Source organism: Chelonia mydas, chromosome 4 (assembly GCF_015237465.2).
Source record: "Chelonia mydas isolate rCheMyd1 chromosome 4, rCheMyd1.pri.v2, whole genome shotgun sequence".
Taxonomy (NCBI): domain Eukaryota; kingdom Metazoa; phylum Chordata; order Testudines; family Cheloniidae; genus Chelonia; species Chelonia mydas.
This window is the reverse complement of record NC_057852.1, coordinates 92,202,566-92,228,798: the sequence shown is the minus strand read 5'-3', so window position 1 is coordinate 92,228,798 and position 26,233 is coordinate 92,202,566. Positions and strand designations below refer to the sequence as shown.

General features: G+C 43.6%; 1 protein-coding gene across 1 annotated transcript in view; it reads left to right on the top strand.

Annotated features, from left to right (window-relative positions):
* Nucleotides 1–24,228: 24,228 nt before the first annotated feature.
* The window catches only part of NIPAL1 (NIPA like domain containing 1), a 50,498-nt gene continuing 48,493 nt past the window's right edge, over nucleotides 24,229–26,233 (top strand). The window contains exon 1 of the mRNA XM_027833265.3: nucleotides 24,229–24,456. Coding sequence (XP_027689066.1) covers nucleotides 24,408–24,456 — 49 coding nt within the window. The 5' untranslated portion in view covers nucleotides 24,229–24,407. The remainder of the gene's footprint in view (nucleotides 24,457–26,233) is intronic.

Below are 26,233 nucleotides of genomic sequence, written 5' to 3'. Positions count from 1 at the left end.
AGTGAGGGTGGCGAAGAACCAGCAACAGAGGGAGGGGGACTGGAGTGAGTAGGGGGTGGGGCCTCAGAGAAGGGGCAGGGCTGGGGCAAGGGTGTTCGGTTTTGTGTAATTAGAAAGTTGGCAACCCTAGTTTCACTGGTTCAGACTGTGGAGCAACCACTCTGAGGCCTCTTCTTCCCCAGCCTGATAGTTCTGATTAGACTGGTGTGGAACTCCTATGCACAGATGTGGAAAGGACTTGACCCCCCCATAGTTCCAAATTAGTGGATCACAATTTGGATCTCAGTAAAGAGTACAGGATCAGGTTGTTTTTCCTGTCTTCAAATTCTATTAGCATTAAAGAATATTTTTGATCATTTCAGATGTGAAGGGCCACATTTTTAAACTCAGAAGCCCAAATTTTCCTGTAGAAATGATAACACAACTGTCTGCCTATATGTGCCTGACCTGTGAGCGTGGTATTTTTATTGAGCACTTGTGGGTCAAAATCCCTGCCCCACTGAAGTTATGTTAAGCAAAATATTTTTGAACTATATTAATTATGTTAATATAGCTTTTCCTTATTCTCTAGCTACACCAGTTTTGTTAAAATATCATATTAGCACAAACTATCATACTGATTATTATCTTCTAGCCCACTCCACAACAGCAGATTACAATATTTAGGAAGTTAGACTTCAAGGTAATGCAAATGAACTTTTGCTTTAGAAATATTACACAATTATTATCAGGTCATGGATTTCACAAATAATCTGGCTCTATGTATTCTCTTTTTAAAAAGATAAGAGAGCTATGAAGAACAACTAAATGTTCAAACTCTTACTGTTTTTTTTAAAAAAAACTATTTTACCAGTGATAAGCCAAGAGCTTTAGGATGCAAGAAAACAAAAGAGAGCATTATTCGTGTACAGAATTGTAATGAATGGAGGATTAGCAGATCCATCTGCTGTGCTTTTTTACATTAGCCAGTTCTCACTTTCCTATTGGCACAATGGTCCAAATTCACCCCTGCTGTATCTACACTGACTTCAGGGATGTAATGATTTCAACAGAGAAACACCAGGGATTAATTTGGCCCAGTACGTCTATTTGCTTACTTTTAATTATTGAAGAACAACATACAAAATATTCAGTTACATTACATTTTAAAAAATGTTACAAAATCTCTAGATTGTTGTTACAAAATCTCTAGATTTTGCCCTCTAGGATACATCTAGAATAAAGCAAATTAAAAAAAAATACCTAAGTGGGGAAAAAAAAGACACCGATATTATTGTTGTCACAAGGGTGCTTTGCTATTATGGGTGCTTACCTTGGTAATGTAATCTACTCCTAGTAATGATTGCAGTCCTTTAAGTTGTCAGCATTTCCACGCTGAATGTAAACAGCCACAATGAAAATCCAAACATAATCAACATGTCAGGGTATTAATTTCCTTATTGCTGAATTTCTTAAATGGGCAGTCTAATGGTACTTCTCTGTATTATTCCAAGACCAGGGCGTGGTCATTAGACAAGGATTTCCTTGACCTAGTGCTGGATTTTGAGATTTAGAGACAGATGAAAGTGACAGTGACAGTCACCTTTATCCCTCACCTGAGCAGAAGCTTATGAATATGCATGGGATTTGACAAAGACTATTGAACAATTCCTGTTCTGAAACTAAGAAAGATATTGGAAAAATGTTACATAGCAATATTGATTGGTGGTATTTTTGTATTACTTTATTGCAGATTCATACCTTATTATTGTACTAGAGTTTTTCACTGGAATAGGTATGGATTACTGTTTGTTCTTTCATATTTTATCATACAGCCTAGAATAATAATAATTACAGTTTTAGTCAATTTGGAAACTTCTCAGCCAAACTAATACAGCTTTGTAAGGGACTATAATGTTCCCATTGTGATGCTTAAAATACCTGTAAAATGTTTCATATATGTTTACTTCAGAATATTATTGTTTATAACATCTTTCTTGCCAATTCCAAGAAAAAGTATTATTTTAGCTATCAGAGAGAGAAAAGCTATTAGTAGTAATCTCCTTGCTCTATCTTAGGTTTTGAAAAAGGACAAACTGTGTCAGAAAAGTTTAATGTGTCAGAACATAAAACTGCATCAGAACATAAAACGGCAAAGAATTAATCATAAGCTGACAAGAAAGTATGATTTGTAGTTAAGGCACTGAGATAGATGCCTGGAGATTTGGTTCAGATCCTAGCTTTGCCACAGGTTTCCCTTCTGTCCTTCCCTTAGGGTTCAATTCACAATTTCCCTGAGGGCACTTTGGGTAAGTCTACACTGCAGTATAAGTGGGACTTGAGTCATCTGGGCCTCGGTTAAAGAACCCAGGTCTTGAGCATCTACATTGATTTTTAACCCTACATTAAGAATTTTCTAATCCAGGCTTGAACCTGGGGCTCTGGCATCATAGAACTGGAAGAGACCTCAGGAGGTCATCTAGTCCAACCCCCTGCTCAAAGCAGGACAAACACCCACTAAATCATCCCAGCCAGGGCTTTGTCAAGCCGGGCATTAAAAACCTCTAAGGATAGAGATTCCATCACCTCCCTAGGTAACCCATTCCAGTCTACAGAAGAGAAGAGAAGAGTGAGGGGGGATTTGATAGCAGCATTCAACTACCTGAAAGGGGGTTCCAAAGAGGAAGGAGCTAGACTGTTCTCAGTGGTGGCACATGACAGAACAAGAAGAAATGGTCACAAGTTGCAGCGGGAGATGACCAACAGTGGCTCCAGAACTTTTGCATAGAGAAAGCTACATTTCTGGAGCTTTGTAAGCAGCTTGCCCCAAGCCTCCAGTTAAAGACACATGCATGAGGGCAACCATCCTGATCCAGAAATGGGTTACTATAATCCTCTCAAAGCTGGCTATCCCAGACTGCTACACATCATTGCCAACCAGTTTGGTGTTGGAAAGTTGACTGCAGGTAAAGTGGTGGCAGAGGTTTCTGAGGCAATCAGGTTTACCTCAAAGTGGTGGGCATAAAAGATATTTCTGACGTAACTGCTGGCTTTGAAAGAACGGGGTTTCCAAACTGCACCAGCACCACTGATGGGACTCATGTGCCCACAGTTTGCTCTCTTAGGAGCACAAGTACATAAACCTAGTCTGTGGGGAACTTGCTTCTGATGATGAGCTTGGGGGGGTTGTTTGAAGGCCAGATGAGGGGATTCAGGAAATATTTCTTTCAGGATGGGGTCCCCAGTGAGTATGGGTTGTAGTTGTTTGATGATACGCAGTATGGGTTCCAGTGTGGGGTGGTAGGTGACAACTAGGGGTCTGTGGTCACAGGGGGTTTTATTTCTGTATTGAAGCAGGTTCCTACAGGGTGTTAACATGCCACATCACCTTCAATGGTCCCTTATAATATATGCTAACTACTTATACTACTGCTGGGGGAATTCTGTGCACTACGCAATGCAGAATTTGGACAGAATTAATGTTCTGCATAGAATTTCATTTTTTCCCCACAGAATTGGTGCAACAGAACTGCTGGCCACCACTTGGGGCTGCTGAACCAAGCAGAGCCCGGCTCTCCAGCTCGCAAATACAGGACACTGCTGGTAGAAGGGGGAGGGAGAGCTGGAGGGTTCCAGGCAGCTGCAGCTCTCAGCACATCTTGAAGGAAAGAGGCAGTGTGCAGGAAACTCCATACAAGCCCCGGACCCAGCATCAAGCTGTTTCTCTCTCTGGATCCCTGAGCTCTGGGGGTAGGGAGTGTGGGTGTGTGCGCTTGCGGGCACCCCACAGCTGGACTCTGGGAAAGGGGGTGTGAGTGTCTGGGCTGGAGGGCGCCCCACAGATGGGCTCTGGGTGGGAGGGGATGCAGGTGTCTTGGCCAGGGGACATCCTGCAGCTGGGTTCTGAGGGATGGGGGTGCAGGTGTCTGGGTGTGGTGGGGGGTACCCCAAAGCTGGGCTCTGGGGGGGGGGTATCTGAGACCAGAAGGAAGAGGTTTCCCCCAAGATGTGCCCAGCTGGCATGTGTGACACACCCAGACTGAGGCACCCAACAAAAACAGAACAGAGAAACAGAAACTGGGTTGTCACAGGGATTTCTTTAACTCTCTACTTCTGGGGAAATCTATTTTGTTGTGTGTATTATTACTGACATACCTGTTGAAAGGTATTTTGAAATAAATTACCAAAATAATTCAAACTGGCGTGATTATATTGTGTTATTTTGACAAATAAAATATGCAGAATTTTAAAATATTGGGCACAGGATTTTTAATTTTTTGGTGCAGAATGTTCCCAGGAGTATTATGCTAAACTATCTGTTTGATTTTGTACGTAGCTGTGATACTTTGAATAATTTCCCCATACCTGAGGAAGAGCTCTGTGTAGCTCAAAAGCCTGTCTCTCTCACCAACAGAAGTTGGTTCAATAAAAGATATTCTCTCACCCACCTTGTCTCTGTAATATCCTATCCTGGGACTGACGTGGCTACAACAATACTGCATTTACAAGAACATTGTAGCTATTAGAAACAAACAAAACACCACATATTAGAAACCCAGTAAATTCATAGTTAATGTTATACCCAAATATGCAGATATGCAAAAGGCATCCAGAATATTAAATGAAATCAGATGCAAATCATATGTCAAATTCAGGCAAATTTTCAGGACATAATTTATTGTTGTTTCAGCAAGGCTGAAAATTCAACTTCTATCAAGTTAAATGATTTTTCTTGAATCTTTTATTTAACTGCTCCTGTGCCTATATTATAGAACGTGGTCTTTTATTACTAAAAATATCAAATTTCATGTTGTTTTCATGTTGGTCCACAAGTACTGTGGACAAAATCTATTTGTTTCTTTCTCAATAATTTGGTTATGTTTTATGTAGAGGAATTTTGAATTCCATCTAAAATCCAATGGGGTTATATCTTAACTGAGATAGGGAAGGGTCAGATTTGCTTTAAATATGTGGTTCTGTTCTTGCAAACCCTTACTCCAGTGAGTAATTTTTATTCATGAGTATTTCCATTGGAGTCAATGGGATAATTCCAACTCTTATGAGTAGGGGTTTGCAGGATCAAGCCCTATATTTGCTGAATGACTTGACAAATAGGCACAACTCTGCTCCCTTTTAAGTCAAAATCAGAAATCCCATTAATGTCAGGGAGAGCTCAATTAGTTCCAGTGTTTATACAAGAGTCAATATTTTCCCATAGGGATTTCTTACATTGTTTTGTATTTGAATCAAGTAACCTTGACTGATGGGAGGAAGATAGAAGCCCTGGATTATGGTTTTATTAGGCTTGCTTTAATCTATTTCCATATGTGGCTTTGTCAGCTCCTTTATAATTCTTCTCAATCCTATTAAGGCTGTCTCTACTTGCAAGCTCTCATTTACATGACACGTATACATATTTATTTATAAATAATTAGTTTCTGAAAGGAAGGGCTCTGCTTTGTAGTCACAAAGGAAATCGGAAATTTACTATTTTGTTGTAGTTATCTAGGTGGATAAATGCTTAGGCCTTGTCTACACTGTAGGTATGTTTGTTTGTTTTTTGCAAATATTCCCCGCCTTTTCCTGGCGCTGGTGCTGTTCCAACAATGGTAGGAGCACCAGTATAGAAAAGCCTCCCGCAGCTCCTAGCATTTTTAATCTTATATCATTTAGGCCTTCTCTGAGCAAGATTAGAAACATAAACTTAAAACATAGGCAGCGTCAGAAGCACTGTTTATAGAATCACAATTAATTTGTTAAGGTGGCCAGGGTAATATCTGTAGCAAGAACAGGAATATTAATATACTACAGGCAGTCATATTTTTCAGCTCTGAGATTTCATCTATTTATTCAGGGAAGTGAATAAATGACCACAGAAAACTTGAACCTGTGCCATGAACAAACTGTCTTTTACTGAAAATAAAGGATTAGTAAAGATGATTTTGTATTTTGTAGCATTGTGTTTGTACATGAGATGTAGAACAGAACAGAACTCAATAATACTAGCCAATTCCTTCATTCCTTAGTCAGGAAAAATTTCCATTTGAAGTCAAATGGCAATTTTGACTGAACAACGTCTGCAGGGTTAAGTCCATTTTAAGACAACTAAAGTGTATTTGTAATTCACATAAAAACACTTTCAGGGCACATACAATAAAGGGTTCCATTGAGTTTATTGGCATTTTTGTCTTTGACTAAATGAGAGCAGGATTGGAACTAGTATGTAGTTAAATTTAAGGCCTCATGAGTCTAGAACAGAGCTGCCAGGTAGCTAACATCTCCAAACTGCCACCCAGCAGTAACTGTAACCAACTTGTGCTTCACTGCTCACGACCCGCTGTGGAGACAGACCACAGGAAATCCTGCCTCAAGGGGTTTGACAGGCCCAGCCTCATGGCTCTTGATTCGTTCCCGGCCATAGATAAACATGAGTGTTCCAGGAAGTGTCCAGGTAAAAGATGGATTTCCTGTAGCTGCTATGACCTTGGATTGATTTGGACTACACCTCATGACTCGCACTCTGAGCCTTGGTATTGACTCCAGCCTGGAACCAGACTAAGAATGCTTCCAGTCCTCCCAGTCTCAGGTTTGCCCCTGCTCTGACCCTTCATCCTGAGTGCCCTTGCTGGGACCCTGACAGTAAACAAGATATAATGTTCACTTTAAAAAGGCTTCAGGATGATTCTCATTTTATCTGAACTGCACTGTAATTAATGGTCATAAAATATATTCTACTCCAGCCCCTCAGCTAATCCATTCCTAAAAGTTTCTTGGACCATCTTTTGCATGCCCAAGATGGCTAGCAAACTACCATTTCCTTTTCTTCACACTGATGACAATCTTTTTCTGTTGCCAAATCCACATGCTGATTCTCCTGACCTTCAACGTGATATCCAGCAGCACTTGCTCCATTCTTCTTTGGCTCATCTCTAAGAGATTTTCCATTTTCGTAGTCTCCATACGAGTTTCTGCACCATAGGTGACAACAGACAAATGCAGATGTTTTATAATTTCTGCTTCAAGCTAAGTGGCATCCTTAAGAAACTATTTTAGTCTGCTGAATGCCCTGTAGCCTGTGTTCATTCCTCTTACTACTTCTCCTTCTTGGTCACTATCTCTGCAAACCATCTCTCCCAGGTAGACATACTCTTCCATATCTTCTGTTGCATTGGCCTTTGTCAAGGTTCCTTCCCCGCTCTGAACTCTAGGGTACAGATGTGGGGACCTCCATGAAAGACCCCCTAAGCTTATTCTTACCAGCTTAGGTTAAAAACTTCCCCAAGGTACAAACTTTGCCTTATCATAGAATCATAGAATATCAGGGTTGGAAGGGACCTCAGGAGGTCATCTAGTCCAACCCCCTGCTCAAAGCAGGACCAATCCCCAATCAAATCATCCCAGCCAAGGCTTTGTCAAGCCTGACCTTAAAAACTTCCAAGGAAGGAGATTCTACCACCTCCCTAGGTAACACATTCCAGTGTTTCACCACCCTCTTAGTGAAAAAGTTTTTCCTAATATCCAACCTAAACCTCACCCACTGCAACTTGAGACCATTACTCCTTGTCCTGTCCTCTTCTACCACTGAGAATAGTCTAGAACCATCCTCTCTGGAACCACCTCTCAGGTAGTTGAAAGCAGCTATCAAATCCCCCCTCATTCTTCTCTTCCGCAGACTAAACAATCCCAGTTCCCTCAGCCTCTCCTCATAAGTCATGTGTTCCAGACCCCTAATCATTTTTGTTGCCCTTCGCTGGACTCTCTCCAATTTATCCACGTCCTTCTTGTAGTGTGGGGCCCAAAACTGGACACAGTACTCCAGATGAGGCCTCACCAATGTCGAATAGAGGGGAATGATCACGTCCCTCGATCTGCTCGCTATGCCCCTACTTATACATCCCAAAATGCCATTGGCCTTCTTGGCAACAAGGGCACACTGCTGACTCATATCCAGCTTCTCGTCCACTGTAACCCCTAGGTCCTTTTCCGCAGAACTGCTGCCTAGCCATTCGGTCCCTAGTCTGTAGCTGTGCATTGGGTTTTTCCGTCCTAAGTGCAGGACCCTGCACTTATCCTTATTGAACCACATCAGGTTTCTTTTGGCCCAATCCTCCAACCCTATGCTTGAACCCTATGCTGCCACCACCAAGCGTGTTACACAAAGAACAGGGGAAGAGACCACTTGGAGACGTCTTCCCCCAAAATATCCCCCCAAGCCCTACACCCCCTTTCCTGGGGAAAGCTTCATAAAAATCCTCACCAATTTGTACAGGTGAATACAGACTCAAACCCTTGGATCTTAAGAACAATGAAAAATCAATCAGGTTCTTAAAAGAAGAATTTTAATTAAAGAAAAGATAAAAGAATCACCTCTGTAAAATCAGGATGGTAAATACCTTACAGGGTAATCAGATTCAAAACACAGAGAATCCCTCTAGGCAAAACCTTAAGTTACAAAAAGACACAAAAACAGGAATATACATTCCATTCAGCACAGCATATTTTACCAGCCATTAAACAAAAGGAAATCTAACGCATTTCTAGCTAGATTACTTACTAACTAGCAGAAGTTCTGAGACTGCATTCCTGATCTGTTCCCGGCAAAAGCATCACACAGACAGACCGACCCTTTGTTCCCCGCCCCACTCCAGCTTTGAAAGTATCTTGTCTCCTCATTGGTCATTTTGGTCAGGCGCCAGTGAGGTTATCTTTGCTTCTTAACCCTTTACAGGTGAAAGGGTTCTGCCTCTGGCCAGGAGGGGTTTTATAGCACTGTATACAGAAAGGTGGTTACCCTTCCCTTTATTTTTATGACAGCCTTATATTTAGATGTTAAGTATCTGTGCACCAGGTATATTTGATATGGGTCTTTGTCCTCTTGTGATTCATGTGCAGATCTATCTTCCTGCTTGTCTCATTGAGCTCAGGGAGTATATCTCGAAGCCAATTGCAGTCTTTGCTAATAGAACAATATTATCTGCAAATTGCAGATTGTTTAATCATTTCCTGTTAATGTTTAGACTCTTGTCCTACCAGACAAACTCTTTGAAGACTTCTAATACAGCCATAAACCAATATAATGTGACACTTCTGTTCTCTTCTTCCAATCTGGAATGACTTTCAGCTGGACTAACAAATCAATATAAATGTTGTTAAGCAACTTGATGTAAGTGGTAGGCACACCTTGTCTCTGCCATGCTTGGAGCACTGTTGAAAGCTTTCTTGTAGTCCATGAAGGTGAGGTATAAGAGGGGTGATTGTATTTTCAATTCTTCTGTGTCACTCCACCCACTATGAGCACATGTTCTCTGACAGAATAGCTCACCTCGTTCTCTTGACTGGTTTGCACCCAGTTGTGCAATCTGTCAGTCAGTGATGACCTTCTTGACATTTTATATGCACATAACATGATAAAGCAATGCACTGGTTGCCACTCTCCACACTGCAAGGACATCATTGCTCTTTTGACATTTAATGAACAATTGGACCAGTTCTAGTAATATCTTCCAGCAGTCAGTGTTTCAACCATGACTCAAAGTGGCCATGGGGATTTGCCCTTTTTTTATGGAGTTGAGCACAGCACTGACTTTTTCTAGTTGAACATCTGGCATTTTGACAAGGTTTTTATCAGTGGTGTTCGACATTGTCAAGGTGGTTGTCTCCTTCTACACAGATTGTGATAAAACTGCTTCAGTATTTTATCAGGATCAGGTAACAATCCATCATCTTCAGTTTTCATGCAGGCCACTTGATTTCAACAAGAACCAGCATCTTTCATGCCATTTTTAGTCCATAGCAGTCTCCAGGGTTTACTGTTCATCATTCACAAAACCCCTTGTCACCTACTCACTATTCTGAGGCTACACATAGGATTTGGTGGGGAGACTAAGGGCTTGTCTACACTTAAAACGCTGCAGCAATGCAGGGGTACCGCTGTTGTGTTTCAGTGAAGAGGCTATCTAAGCCAACAGGAGAGTTTCTATCATCAGTGTAGGTACTCCACCTTCCTGAGAGGTGGTAGCAAGGTTAACAGGAAAATTCTCCCATCAACTTAGTGCTGTCTACACCAGGGTTAGTTTGGTTTAACTGCATCATTCAAGGATGTGGATTTATTATACTCCTGAGTGACATAGTTATACCAACCTAATTTCCTAGTGTAGACAGGCTTGAGTCTCAAAAATTTCTTCTATTTTGTAATGTTTGCAGGAAATAGATTGAATAAAATGTAATGAGAGGCTGTTCTCATAATTCCAATCTCCTGAAATTATGAAATTCTGGAAATCTCACAAGAGGAACTGAACACAAAAGATTTCCAAAATACACATAAACATCTGAAATTTTGTACATGTAAACATCCCTGTTTTTAACTGTAACTTCAGCTTTGAATTTCCTGGATATTGCTGGGTTATGTTAGTCCATAAATGTTACTGAAACAGTGTTTTTTTCTTTTAAAATTACTCTACCTATTAAGCATATTTGTTTATTAGTTTATTCATATAACAATGAACTGACAATACATACAAAAGATGGTGGTTTTAAGAAGATTAATTCCTTCAGACACAATGATAAATAGGCTTGGAAGGATTAAATTTTTATCAGTGTCTGTAAACCTTGATTTCACTGTATACACACAGACAAAAAATATGTCCATTGATAATCTTCTAAATCTACAGATAGGTTTTCAAGCAGCATTTTTCTTATTTTACCTATTAGAGTACAAATCCAGTGATTTAGACTTTTGAATAAGGCTCGTTACAAATGGACAAATGAATGGTGAAAACAGGTATGATTTAAGGATATTTACCTTGTATATTTTGACATGTGATGTTGATAATTTCTATTAACGGTTTATGAAGCTTTAACATTTTGAATCTTAGTGTCTCCTGTCATTAGATAATTGTCTGACCTCCCCCTTATTTCCTGCAACTTAGAACATTTGTTTTGGGTAGATGTGAAGGCAGAACATAAAGAAACTGAGAACAGACAAGAAAGAGTGAGGGGTGGTCTACACTGATAAGTTAGGTTGACTCAGCTATATTGCTCTGTGATGTGAAAAATTCACATCCCTGAGCAACATAATTAAGCCGACCTAACCCCCAGTATAGATCAACGGAAGAATTCTTCTGCCAACCTAGCTACCAACCCTTGAAGAGCTGGATTAAATACAGTGATGGGAGAACCCCTCCTATCACTGCACTGTCTACAGTGAAGCACTATAGTGATGCAGCTGTAACTGTGCCACAGCAGTGTTTTAAGTGTAGACATAGCTGTGAAAGAAATAGCGAAATGGAGTAGTTGAAAGCACAGTGGCTGACCCTGGAAGAAACCTGGATGGTTGTTTTTGCATTAGGAGTGCAGGCTGAAGAGAGTGCCCACAGTCTTGTGCGCACAAAAAATTGTTTCCTGCTATTTGATTCCTTCTGTGTTCAGAGACACAGGACTCTGAATATTCTTTGTAAATAAACAAAACTGCATCAAAGAAAATACCAGACTCTATCAATTTCTACTTCCAAGTGGAATATCCCCAGGGTCCTGAACTTTGAGTAGCCACTTAGGTCAAAAGGGGCAACAGTACCATAATTCTAAATTTCTGTCTTTCAACACTGTTACTGTAATTAAAACTTGGGTCTACAGTAACATCTGACAAAAATATTTCAGAATATTTTTAATTTATATGACTTTACCTTAAAGAAGCTTTAATTTAATAAAGGATCATGGAACTTAATCTCATTTACTACTTTACTTAACTTTCTAGGTTGATTGCATCGAATAATCATGCCAAAGCCTTTAGACCAGGGGTGGCCAACCTGTGGCTCCGGAGCCACATGCAGCTCTTCAGAAGTTAATACGCAGCTCTTTGTACAGGCACCAACTCGAGGGCTGGAGCTACAAGTGCCAACTTTCCAATGTGCCGGGGGGGTGCTCACTGCTCAATCCCTGGCTCCGCCATAGGCCCTGCCCCCACTCCACCCCTTTCTGCCCCCTTCCCTGAGCCTGCTTTGCCCTCGCTCCTCCCCCTACCCCACAAAGCCTCCTGCATGCCACAAAACAGCTGATCAGGAGGCGTGCGGAGGGAGGTGCTGATCGGCGGGTCTGCCGGTGGGTGGGAGGCGCTGGGAGCGGGGAAGGAGGGAGCTGATGAGGGCTGCTGACGTATTACTGTGGCTCTTCGGCAATGTACATTGGTAAATTCTGGCTCCTTCTCAGGCTCAGGTTGGCCACCCCTGCTTTAGACAATCGGGATAGATTCCAGTAAGATTAATCATCTTTATTTGAAAGATAATTGTCACGGAGTCCCTGGGCGATGCTCTGGAACTGTCCCCCTGAAGCCAGGCAGGACTCTGGGAAAAACTCCTTTCTGTGAGCAGCCTGTCTTCAAGACACACAGCTCACACGGCTTCCACCTTCCTGGGTCTGAACTCGGAGCATTCAGCATCCTCTGCCCCTCCGTGCGCTTCCCACAGCGAGTCCGCTCAGGCGGGGTCCTGGGGAAGCCAGAGGGTCCTGCACCCCAACTCCGCAGTCAGACAAGACTCTCAGCCAGCCAGTAAAACAGAGGCTTATTAGACGACAGGAACATGGTCTAAACCAGAGCTTGTAGGTGCGGAGAACAGGACCCCTCAGCTGGGTCCATTTTCGGGGGCAGTGAGCCAGACAACCACGTCTGCCCTTCATTCCATGTCCCAGCAAGCCCCAAACTGAAACTCCCTCCAGCCCCTCCTCCTCTGGGCTTTGTCTCTTTCCCGGGCCAGGAAGTCACCTGATTCCTTTGTTCTCCAACCCTTTAGCTCTCACCTAGCAGGGGGGAAGGGCCCAGGCCATCAGTCGCCAGGAAACAGGGTGTCGGCCATTCTCTGTGTCCAGACTCCTTCACACACCTGCCCTCTAGGGCACTGAAGTGATCATACACACTTACCCCACCTCCTAGATACTTAAGAACTGCATAGGGGAAACTGAGGCACCCGCACACTATTCAGAGGAAACATTAAGAACAGTCCCACTTCGTCACAATAATCACCATATATGATGTTGATATCAGTGACAACATGCAAAGGAATATATACTCTAGCTAAAACAGTCTTGGGAATCTGTCTTTGACTTGCCAGGAACCCATCCTTAATTCTCTGTGTTAAAATAGTAGTAGAAGATTGTAGAAAAATTGTATGATATTATATTGCATTATTTGAGAAATAGTGTGTGATAATCTGAAAGACTGCATAATAATATATACCCAAAAGACGTTCTATGTATGAGAGGGAGAGAGAGAAATTCTCAGTTAATGGAATAAAAATGTTAATTGCCTTTTATATGATGAAGCAAAGAAGTCCTGGAAGGCTTGTTTCGTTAAAGTGTTCACAACTGATTGAAACCAAAACCCAGATTTTGTTCAATGGCAAGCTGTTTTTCGTATACAAAAATACATTAGGTTTGTGGTGATATATTTATAAATAAAAGGAAAAGTTAAGATTTAAAAGGCAACAAAAGCCATTGTGCAAAGGAAATCATCAGATTTCAAAGGAAAGACAGATGATTTTTAGATACACAACAGTTAGTGAAATAAAAGTAATACAAATGAAGACACTGAGGGTATCTCTACACTACAAAATAAGGTCGATTTTATTTAAGTTGACATCGAGCCTCTGATTTAAGCAAGTCAATTCTGCATGTCCCCACTATGCACATTGTGTTGACAGCGCACATCCTCACTAGCAGGGCTTGCATCAACTCATGGAGCGCTGCACTGTGGGTAGCTAGCCCACAGTGCCTGCAGTCGAGTGGAATGTTGGGTTGGGCTTACAATGCCTCATGGGACCAAAACATTTGCACAGGTGGTTATGGGAACATGGCATTAGCCTCCCATGATGCACTTACCTCCCTCCCTCGTTCCCTGAAATCAACGGCAAACAAACCAAGCCTTTTTTGTGCCTTTTTTCCTCAGCCTGGGTTACCCCTGCAGATGCCATAGCACAGCAAGCATGAACCCCGCTCAGCTATATACTGTTGTTGTGAATTTTACAAACATCTCACTCTTTATCCTGCAGTATTTGCTCAGCTGAAGCAGGAGCCACCACACAAAACAGTGTGATGCCATGCAAGCAGCCCTGCTGGAAGCCATGGCGCAGAGCAACTTGCAGATGCTGGCGACAGTTGCGCATCACTTTGACATGGTGGAGCAGCACTTCTGCGCCCAGGAAACAAGCACTGATTGGTGGGACCACATAGTTATTCAGTTATGGGATGACAAGCAGTGCACAAGGCACTTTCATGGAACTGTGTGAAGAGCTTTCCCTAGCCCTGAAGCACAGCGATACTAAAATGAGAGCTGTTCTGACAGTTGGGAAGTGAGTGGCGATAGCTCTATGGAAGCTTGCAACGCCAGACTGCTACCGGTCAGTGGGGAATCAATTTGGAGTGGGTAAATCTACCATAGGATCTGCTGTGATCCACGTTGCCAGGGCAATCAATAGACTTCTGTTAAGAAGAATAGTGACTCTGGGAAATGTGCAGAACATAGTGGATGGTTTTGCCATGGTGGGGTTCCCTAACTGCAGTGGGACGATAGACAGAACCCATATCTCTATCTTGGCACCAGACCACCTTGCCAAAGAGTACATAAATCAAAAGGGGTACTTCTCAAGTGTGTTGCATGTGCTGGTAGATCACAGGAGCCATTTCACCAACAGTAACTTGGGGATGGTTGGGAAAGGTGCATGACATGCACATCTTTAGGAACTCCGGTCTGTTCAGAAAGCTGCAAGCAGGAACTTTCTTTTCCGACTGCAAAATAACTGTTGGCGATATTGAAATGCCAGTCGTGGTCCTGGGAGACCCAGCCTACCCCTTGCTCCCATGGCTCATGAAGCTATGCACAGGAAGCCTGGACGCCAGTAAGGAGCGGTTCAGCCATAGGCGGAGCAAGTTCAGAATGGTGGTGGAATGTGCCTTTGGAGTTAAAAAGCCCGCTGGCATAGTTTGCTTACTAGGTTAGACCTCAGTGAAAGCAATATCTCCATTGTTGTTGCTGCTTGATGTATGCTCCATAATATCTGTGAAACAAAGAAAGAAAAGTTTCTGGTAGGGTTGAGGTGGAGGCAGATCTCCTGGCAGCCAATTTGGAGCAGCCAGACACCATGGCAAAAAGAAGAGCACACCAAGCGTGCTGCATCTTTGTGAGGCTTTGAAAACTAGTTTCATCAATGACCCACAGTAATGTGACACTTATGTGTGTTGTTCCTTACCTACCTGTCCCCTTCATTGCATGTATCCCCTTGTAAACTATACCCCTGCTAACCATTGTGTGCTGAATGAATAAAGAGCCTTTTCTCTTCAATCCATTAATTTTGATTATGCTCACAAACACTGAGAGACAGAAAAGAAAGATAACCTGAGCAAAAGGGCTGATAACACTTGTGTGTGTGGGAGAAACAAGGACAGTTTGCTTACAGTTGCACTGCAATAACAATCAAAGGTGTGGGAATGGGTGTCTTCTGGTCCTTGTACCCTCCCCTGAAGTTGAGTGCAAGGGATACTGGACTTCCTCCCCCTTCCCCTCCACCGGTGCATCCTAGGATGTCTGGGAGAAGAGGATGTGGAACTTGGCAACGATGGCAGCAGGTTCAGCATAGGCTGCCGAAGGACACCAGCGTCCAGCTGCCTTTCTTGAACTTCAGCCAGATGCCTTAACATGTCTGTTTGCTCCCTCATAATCCACACCATCTCGTCCTGCACATAACACTTGTGTTCCCCGCACGCTCTTCTGTCCTTGTGGTCATTGTGCAGGTTCTCAGACAATGCAATCGTCCATGCACTGAGCTCCGTCTTGTCACTCATGGAGGCACGCATTAACTCATTGAACATGTCCTCCCAAGTCTTCTTTTTCCACCTTCTAATCTGGGAAACTCTCTGTCCCATTGTGGAGGGTACGCCTATGTACAAGGTTTCAGCTGCAAAGAATACAAAATACAAGGGTAGCATTGACAGTGCATACATTGTTTCTGGTGCAAGATTAAATCTTTTTATAAAAGAAACAACCCTCAATGCACTTCCCTGCAAGCCACAATGTAAGCAGACTGCAGGCTACTGCAGGAGTCAGTTTGCTGCTCCAACCATGGTGAGTCAGGCCACGTGGCCTTATGCTGCAGCTTTTGTTAAGACATCCTTGGAATCAATGGTTGCAACCTCAGCACAATTCCCTTTCCCATAGCAACCTGGATGGTACTTGAGACAGGCACTAGCGTAAAGCCCCGCAAATAGTTTGATTGTTACAAAAGCGGCACCGGGTTGAGGTGGAAGGGAGACGAATAGGAATTGTCCCCCCCACTTTTTTTTTTAAATGTTGGCTGCAATACACAGTGATTCCTTCTAACCACAACCATGGCACGCTCAGGAAAGTGCGGCTGTATGACCCAGAATTCACCAAACAGGGACAGATTACTTATCGAATTGCTTGCAGTTTAAGGGCTAGCATATAAAACTTCCCCCGTTTTCCCTAGGTGACCATATGCAATATCACTCTCCTGAGGTGATCCTGAGGGGCAGAAAGGGAGCAGATGCTGCAAGAGTCTGGGTACAGACCTGGTCCTTATGCTGCAATGCTGTGTGCTGCAATGATGCCAGAAGAGTTAATACTGGAGTGGCGCAAGAAAGTGTCCTACCGTGGTGGACGAAATAAGGCAGCCCTTCCCAGAACCTTCTGCAAAGGATTGCAGAGTATCTCCATAAAAGCTTCTTAGAGATCTCGAGGGAGGATTCCTGGGCCATCCCCGGGCTTATAAACAGTTTTTTTCGGAGAGCATTCTCTGTGTAGCTGGAGTGGCCACCAATAACTTCTATCTTAATTTTTAAATTCCGATTCAACATTAAAAATAGTAGCATGTAACCCCTAGAGGTTGACTGAAAATGTGTATTCACCACAGGTGTCTTCCCCGGCATCATGCTCCGTCGACAACTGGTCCTGTGAGGGGATGGCCTCCAGAGTTAAAAAAAGTTCTTGGCTGTTGGGGAGAATGGATCCTCCACTTGCCTGCCATGCATTCTCCTCCTTGTCAACAATGTCCTCCTCATTGTTGCCCAAGGTCACCCAGGGCTCCTGGGAGGTATCCACGGAGTGTTTTGGGGTAGTTGTGGGGTCGATGCCGAGAATCGCATGCAGCTCCTCAAAGAAGAGGCATGTCACTGGGGCAGAACCAGAGTGACTGTTCACCTCCCTTGTCTTCTGATACGCTTGCCGGAGCTCCTTTATTTTCACACGGCACTGCTGTGTGTCCTGGTGTAGCCCTTCTCCCCCATGCCCTGTGCGATTTTGGCATAAATGTTAGTGTTTCTTCTGCTGGTTCAGAGCTCTGCCTGCACAGACTTTTCCCCCAACACAGCAACAAGATCCACTACCTCCTGTGTGCTCCATGCCAGAGTGCGTTTGCGGCCTTGAGTATCCATCGTCAGCTGTGTTGATGAACTCTCCAGGCCGATCAAACAGGAACTGAAAATTCAAAAGTTCCTGGGGCTTTAACAGGAGGGCAGCTGCTTCCTGTGTACCTGGCTGAAGTGCAGTGGAGTTGAAAGTGATCTCCAGAGCGGTCACAGTGGAGCACTGTGGGACAGCTCCTGGAGGCCAATTCATTCGAATTGCTGTGCAGTGTCTACATTGTCCCCATGTCGACGCGTGGATGGCGACTGAAGCACTGTGCCTCTTGTGGAGGTGGAGTACAGAAGTCAACTTTACAAGCCCTTTAGGTCAGCGGAAGGGACGCTGTAGTGTAGACACATACATTATTAACTCGACCTAACGTGGCATATGTCGACCTAACTTTGTAGTGTAGACCAGGCCTGAGCCAGATTCTCTCATTTCACTGATACTGATTTTACTGACTTCAGCTAATCCTGATTCAGATGGTGTAAATCAGAATCTAACTCATTATTTCGTTCTTCTCTTATCTCAATACCTTTTCCCATGCTGCCCATGATGCATCTAATCTCTTGGTACTTACACAGTGTTCATTGCTATAACAACTGAGTACATCACAAACATTAATACCCTTATAAAGAAGTGAAAACAGTTCGAAACAGCAGTGTATCAGTGTGCATTAAGGAACTTTTAGTGCACAGCAGGAGGGTCCACCCAGAAAGTTAGCGTACAGCACACTGGAGCATTGTAAATTTACACCCCAGCATGCCACACATTAATTGATCATTCAGGTATGCCCTAGTCCATATAATAAATGTCACATTACACACAGGGCCCAATCTTCTATTGGTATAAATTAGCATAGTTCTACTGAAGTAAACACAGCTACAACAACTTATACCAGTTGCTCTCGCCCAAAATATATAAAAATATAACACTGTTAATAAATCACTATTATATGGCACCTTTCTTCTTAAATAGTTCCAAAGTCCGTCACAAGTACAGTACACACAGAATCACAAATACACTTACTCACATACACCTTTACATGATAATCCCATATACTATATGTTCTAAAATAATTTGTTAACATTAATTATGTCTTTCTGTAGTTCTGGATTTTTAGTTTTGGATTTTTATTCATTGGATTTTTTTTCTTAGAGACAGAAAAGTTTGAAATTATTGTTACAGCTGCTTCTGTGTGGCTTAATAAACACAAGGAACAACTGATCCAAAGTTAAAGATATTATATAACACAGATTAAAACATTCCATTCTGTAACTAAAATAACCTATTCTCCCTGGGCTGCTGAAGGAGCAGCACATTAGGTGGGGTTTTTTTTGGTAAGAGTCTAAAGAGGGTGTCTGAACTCTGATCCTGCTCTTGCAGTGAGGAGGTCTCCCTATGCAGAACTTACTGATGGATCAGGGCCTAAAAAAAATTTGATGTACATGTTAATACACTGTCAAGAATGTTTGTTTCTGGTTTCAAAGTTAGAGAGATATGTTTTCTGACTTAGCTACAACAGCTTTCTTTACTGTTTTGGGGAAGTGAATTTATTTTTGTTCTTTCACTCCAAAGTGGATTATTAATTATATCTTTTAGGAGGACTTACTTTGAAGTTATAGAACTAAAACCATCAAGATGAGCAACTGATTGCACAAGAAGGGCCAAATTCTTTACTGATATAACTCCACTGACTTTAGTGGAGAATTTGCCCCTATGATTACAAAAGCAGTTACACTGAAGAAAAAGCTCTACATTCATATAATATTAGAAGGAATGTTGTGTTTTCAGATAAAAGGCATTTTCAAACCTTGGAAAGTTTAAAATTGTATAAACATATCCAATTACCTCAATTTTAACTATTACTTTGAGACTAAGGGTCCCAATCCAATTGCCTATTTGGCATGAGTTGTCCCATTGACTATTTATACGCAAAAAGTTAAGCAGATGTATAAATCATTGCAGGCTCAGGGCCAGATTAAGTAACTGGGATAACTCACCCAAACCTAATACCCACATGACTTCCACAGGGTAAGGGGGCAGACTTTTGTAATGGTCTCTTGATAATACTGAAGCTTTTACAATAGTCAGTTTTACTAAAAGTGAGCATGACTCACTGCAATTATCATGTTACCTCAAACTTTTTGTTACCTCACTTTTCTTGAGTCTAATTCTCCCTTTTGCGAGAGCCCCTTAGCCACAGTGATCTTGATGCAATAGCTACATCAAGTTTGCTACAAAGTAAATTGAACCTTATAAAAAGTGAATGCAATATTGGATCCCAAATGTTTAAATTGTGCAGTCTATTCTGCTGCTAGCCGGCATACTGCCAGTGCTACTGCTCTGTTATACTCTGTCTTCATTTCTACTGTGCTTAGCATTTTTGCTCTTCAATCTTTCGTCTCCAGAACACAGGAACCAGTGGATAAACGGCACAGTTGAAACATAAGTAAGTTTGCTAGCTGTGTGTTCAGGTTTTATTGCTTCTTAGTATTGCTGTTTAAAAAAATACATTCCATAGTAGCAAAATTTTTTCCTGTCATGGCTGGAATTGAAACAGAAAGAATGGAGGAAAATTTATATATAAATTAGGGCTGTCAAGCAATTTAAAAAAAATATTTTTGATTACAAATATTGGTACAGTAAAAATGGCAAACAAAAGAAATAGTATTTTTCAATTCATCTCATACAAGTACTGTAGTCCAATATCTTTATTGTGAAAGCTGAACTTAAGTGTAGAATTATGTACAAAAAACCCTGCATTATAATAAAAAAATGTAAAACTTTAGGGCCTACAAGTCCATTCAGTCCCACTTCTTGTTCAGCCAAATCACTAAAACAAGTTTGTTTACATTTGCAGGAGATAATGCTGCTTCTTGTTTACAATATCACCTGAAAGTGAGAACAGGCATTCACATGGCACTGTTGTAGCTGTCATTGCAAGATATTTATGTGCCAGATGCACTAGAGAGTCATATGTCCCTTCATACTTCAACCACAGTTCCAGAGGACATGCGTCCATGCTGATAACAGGTTCTGCTTGATAACCATCCAAAGCAGTGCAGACTGATGCATCTTCATTTTCATCATCTGAGTCAGATGTCACCAGCAGAAAGGTTGATTTTCTTTTCTGGTGGTTCGAGTTCTGTAGTAACGCTTTGGTGTAGAAATTCTTTTATGACTTCCGAAAGCGTGCTCTACACCTTGTCCCTCTCAGATTTTGGAAGGCACTTCAGATTCTAAAACCTTGAGTTTTAGAGTGCTGTAGCTATCTTTAGACATCTCACAGTGGTACCTTCTTTGTGTTTTGTCAAATCTGCAGTGAAAGTGTTCTTAAAACAAACAATATGTGCTGGGTCATCATCTGAGACTGCTATAACATGAAATAGTGGCAGAATGCAAGTAAAACAGAGTAGGAGACATACAATTCTCCTCCCAGGAGTTCAGTCACAAATTTAATTAATGCATTTTTTTAAATGAGCATCATCAGCACAGAAGCATATCCTCTAGAATGGTGGCGAAAGCATGAAGGGGCATACGAATGTTTAGCATAACTGGCATGTAAATACTTTGCAATGCTGGCTACAAAAGTACCATGTGAATGCCTGTTTTCACTTTCAGGTGACACTGTAAATAAGAAGCAGGCAGCATTATCTCCCGTAAATGCAAACAAACTTGTTTGTCTTAGTGATTGGCTAAACAAGAAGTAGGACTGACTGGACTTGTAGGCTCTAAAGTTTTACATTGTTTTATTTTTGAATGTAGGTTTTTTGTACATAATTCTAAACTTAAGTTCAGCTTTCATGATAAAGAGACTGCACTACAGTACTTGTATGAAGTGAATTGAAAAATACTATTTTTTTTGTTTGCCATTTTTACAGTACAAATATTTGTAATAAAATAATATAAAGTGAGCACTGTACACTTTGTATATTGTGTTGCAATTGAAACCACTATATTTAAAAATGTAGAAAACATCCACAAATATTTAATATATTTCAATTGGTATTCTATTGTTTAACAGTGCAATTAATTGCAATTGATTTTTTTAATCATGATTAATTTTTTTGAGTTACTTTGTGAGTTAACTGCGATTAATTGACAGCCCTAATATAAATGAAAGGGTTTGGTACAAATTTGCAATCAAAGCGAGTTCTCAGCCAGTCATGAAGAATGCTGATGTTTACCAGCCAAATGAGCCAATCATCTACCCAAACATCCAGATTTTAGAAGCAAAAGGTAAGAACAGAAAACATATTATATGATGGCCAATATCTATTTGGATGCTAGACAAATTGTTTAGGTTTGTTAATAAATACTGCTGGCAGCATTGCTCTAAATTATGTGGTTACGTTATTCAAGACTTTGTAGTTAAATAATTGCTATTGTTTTGATTGCTTTTACTTTTTTTAATTATTAGCTCAGATTTCTTTATATCTATTTCTTTTTCTGTTACTATCCCCATAGCACCCGTAGTGCTTTGGATCATCAGTCTCTCTTTCAAGGGACAATTTTTTTCTTTTCATAAGAAGGGGCACCGTGTCCTTACACAGTTCTTGGACATTGAATATGGTCCAAACTTACCCCTTCTTGGGGTTTGCCTGAGAAGTTATCAAAATGATGATTCTTTTCACAATACACTCCAATGATTATCCAGTTAGCTGCCTTAGTATTTTCTGAACAAGAAGCTCCTTTAAATTGAATTAGTCATATAACCATGCTTACACTATAAGAAAAAAAGAGTTTGTTCCCAAATATTTAAAGTTTGTTTTGAAGCTTTAAAGTTAACAACAACAATGAACTGTGTATCTCTTGTAGTAAGAATCTCTGTTTAAAATGGACATGTTTAAAATTTGGAATATAATTCTCAGCTTTGAGGCAGAAAGCAAACACAACACTCCAAATATATTATCAGTCTGAATAATATGGGATATCTGTAATTGATATAGCTTATCTAGCAAATTGCACTTTGCATCAATGTCTTAAAAAAAGTTAAAGCATTGGATTTTTATGTCATTGACAAATACATTTGACTTCACTTTCATCAGTTCAAAACAAGAAAAACAAGATCTGCTCTGAAACCACTAGGTAACGAAGTTAGTATCTTTTTATGATTACATATAGCAAGAACAAACACAGTGAATCATACTATGGGTGTGTACATGCTGCACCCATTTTGCTCATTGGCATGTGCAGAAAATTCCTGTGGGGTGAAAATTTCACCTGCATAGAGCCTGAGTGATCAAGTCACACACCACAACAAAGAGGCAAGACCCAAGGCTGCAGCACACCTCCCATGTTACTACTGTTACAGCCAATGCAGCCACAGCCTCTCCATGCCAGTTGTGGTGAATGTTTTGTGGAAACTAAAGGCCCTCCCCGGTCCCTAAAGTTACTCCTACCAAGGCCTGTGGTGTCAGTCTATGCAGAGCCAGGACACAGACTCTTTATTTGGCATTCCAGAGGCCCACAGGCCCTCTTTCTACATGCTTGCTGTACCCTCATGTGGTCTATCCCATGTGAAGCTTAGGGTTCATAATGACTTATGTAAGGGGCTGTTGGCCCCTTACTAAAACTCAGTGTGTTTTTTTTGGTTGGCTACCTCCCAGTACCAAAAGAAAGGGGAAGGGTCGATGGAAAATCAGGACCCTGAGACTGACAGTCCGCAGGAACTACAGGGAGAGGCCAATGCTCCAGGTTAGCCTCATTGACAGGGTGGACAGGCTAATAAGGGAGTCGGGGCCGGGGGGGGGGGGGAGGGTGTCCCATCTTCCGTGTGAGCTGGAACTGCCTGGGACAGAGTGGGGCCAGTCCTAAGGAGAGAGCAGGAGCCCAAACTGAGCTGGAGAGCAGGGCTACACCAGCCAGAGAAGCAGCCAAAGAAGTAGATCCGTGCTGGGAGCAGAGTCACGGGAGCAGAGCCACAGAAGCAGCCCAGAGAGCAGCCCTGTGCTGGGAGGAGAACTGCAGCAACCAGAGCCAGAGGGGCCAGAAAAAGCAACCCAGGGGGCAGGAGCCAGAGCAGCATCAGTGCTGAGGCAGAGTGGAGCTGGGGCTGGAGCAGTCCGGAGCCAGGTGCAGTGAGCAGCTGGGGAGAGTGACAGGGGACCCTGGGCAACAGGCCCAGCGCAGGGAGATGCCCCCAGCCAAGAGGCCTGGCAGGCCAGACTTGGAAGCGGATCGTAACCCCGACAGTGGGGGCTGACGCTGAGAAGAAGGGTCCTGCCACGTAGAGCCTGTATGCATGTGGCCACCACCAGAGCAAGTGTCTGACCTGCAACATCCCTGCAGCACAGCCAGGGCCTGAGAAGGAGGCCTGGGACATGTGATGAACAGACTGTGAACTTCCCTTATATTCCAGGGATGCTGGCAGAGGAGGCAGGTTTGGATAATTTTTGGTGGTGCCCAGAACAGATCCAAAGTCTCCCCCTCAAGGCTCTGGGAGAGAGTTTGGGTGCTGGGTGAAGGCTCTGGGCTGGGGCAGAGGTGCAGGAGGGGGGCAGGGGGTCCACGCTTACCTTGTGCGGTGCCGGCTCCTGAAAGCGACCCGCAGACCCCTCTTGCAGCAGCTCGGGGCCGGGGCAGCGTGTGGCGACTTTCCCTCCACCCCCCCACTCCCAGGGCCGCAGGGACATGCTGGCTGCCTCCCGGAGTGGCGCGGCGCAGGCGGGCAGGAAGCCGCCAAAGGCTGTGTCTACACTGCCACTTTCAGCGCTAAAACTTTAGTCATTCAGGGGTGTGAAAAAACACCCCCCGAGCGACAAAAGTTTTAGCGCTGAAAAGCGCCGGTACAGACAGTGCTTTATCCCCTCTGAGCTCCCCTTTGCCCTGGATTCCCCACGGCCCCGTCACCGTGACAACACAATGAGGCGAGCAGGGGCAGGGCTCCGGCCGCAGCCTCCGCACCTGGGCGGGGAGTGGCGGAGGGAGGTGGGGGCCGGTGCAGCGCCGGGCGGGGCTGGAGGCCGGGGTGTGGCTGTGAGGAGACGCTGCGCCCCGCACTCCGTGAGAGCCCAGAGGCATGGGGGAGCAGCCCGTGATGGTACCAGCCCGGGAGCCCTGCCGCGCAGGTCAGTCACACCCGCCCGGGAGCGGGGAGCAGTGAAGGGCCGAGAGGGGCTGGGGTGTCTCTGGCTGGTGGCACTGGCCTGAGGGAGGGCCGAGGAGCGGGCAGATGGCTGGGGAGGCGGCGGCGGACGGGCTGACTCGGGAGAGAGCAGCCTGTGGGGAGGCGATGGGGAGAAGAGCGCGGACAGCCGGCAGGAGGCGCTGCTGGGCGGAGTGGGGCTGGGGTGGGCTGTGTCGCCACAGCCGTAGCGGCCTGACGCTGCTGCGACCTTCCTGGGAGCAGAGCAGCCTGCAAATGTAGTGGGGCGGGTTGAGAAAGATCCTGTCTCTAGGGCAGCACCTAGCGATCTGAGATACCCAGACTGAATTCTGTTCTACAACGGTTGTTGTAGCACTGATTTCACTATAGCTGTTACATCCAACAAGCAAGGCCTAATACCACTATAAACACTCTCAGGGTATGTCTACACTACGAAATTAGGTCGAATTTATAGAAGTTGGTTTTTTAGAAATCGGTTTTATATATTCGAGTGTGTGTGTCCCCACAGAAAATGCTCTAAGTGCATTAAGTGCATTAACTCGGCGGAGTGCTTCCACAGTACCGAGGCAAACGTCGACTTCCAGAGCCTTGCACTGTGGGTAGCTATCCCACAGTTCCCGCAGTCTCCGCTGCCCATTGGAATTCTGGGTTGAGATCCCAATGCTTGATGGGGCTAAAACATTGTCGCGGGTGGTTCTGGGTACATATCGTCAGGCCCCCGTTTCCTTCCGTGAAAGCAGCAGCAGACAATCTTTTCGCGCTTTTTTTCCTGAGTTACCTGTGCAGATGCCATACCACGGCAAGCATGGAGCCCGCTCAGGTAACCGTCACCGTATGTGTCCTGGGTGCTGGCAGACGTGGTACTGCATTGCTACACAGCAGCATCAACCCATTGCCTTGTGGCATCAGATGGTACAGTATGACTGGTAGCCGTCATCGTCATGTCCGAGGTGCTCCTGGCCACGTCAGCCAGGAGCGCCTGGGCAGACGTGCGCAGGGACTAAATTTGGAGTCACTTGACCAGGTCATTCTCTTTAGTCCTGCAGTCAGTCCTATTGAACCATCTTATGGTGAGCAGGCAGGCGATATGGATTGCTAGCAGTCCTACTGTACCGTCTTCTGCCAGGCAGGCAAGAGATAAGGATGGCTAGCAGTCCTACTGCACCATCTTCTGCCGAGCAGCCATGAGATGTGGATGGCTTGCGGTCCTTCTGCACCGTCTGCTGCCAGCCAAAGATGTAAAAGATAGATGGAGTGGATCAAAACAAGAAATAGACCAGATTTGTTTTGTACTCATTTGCTTCCCCCCCTCCCCTGTCTAGGGGACTCATTCCTCTAGGTCACACTGCAGTCACTCACAGAGAAGGTGCAGCGAGGTAAATCTAGCCATGTATCAATCAGAGGCCAGACTAACCTCCTTGTTCCAATAAGAACAATTACTTAGGTGCACCATTTCTTATTGGAACCCTCCGTGAAGTCCTGCCTGAAATACTCATTGATGTAAAGCCACCCCCTTTGTTGATTTTAATTCCCTGTAAGCCAACCCTATAAGCCGTGTCGTCAGTCGCCCCTCCCTCCGTCAGAGCAACGGCAGACAATCGTTCCGCACCTTTTTTCTGTGCGGACGCCATACCAAGGCAAGCATGGAGGCCGCTCAGCTCACTTTGGCAATTAGGAGCACATTAAACACCACACGCATTATCCAGCAGTATATGCAGCACCAGAACCTGGCAAAGCGA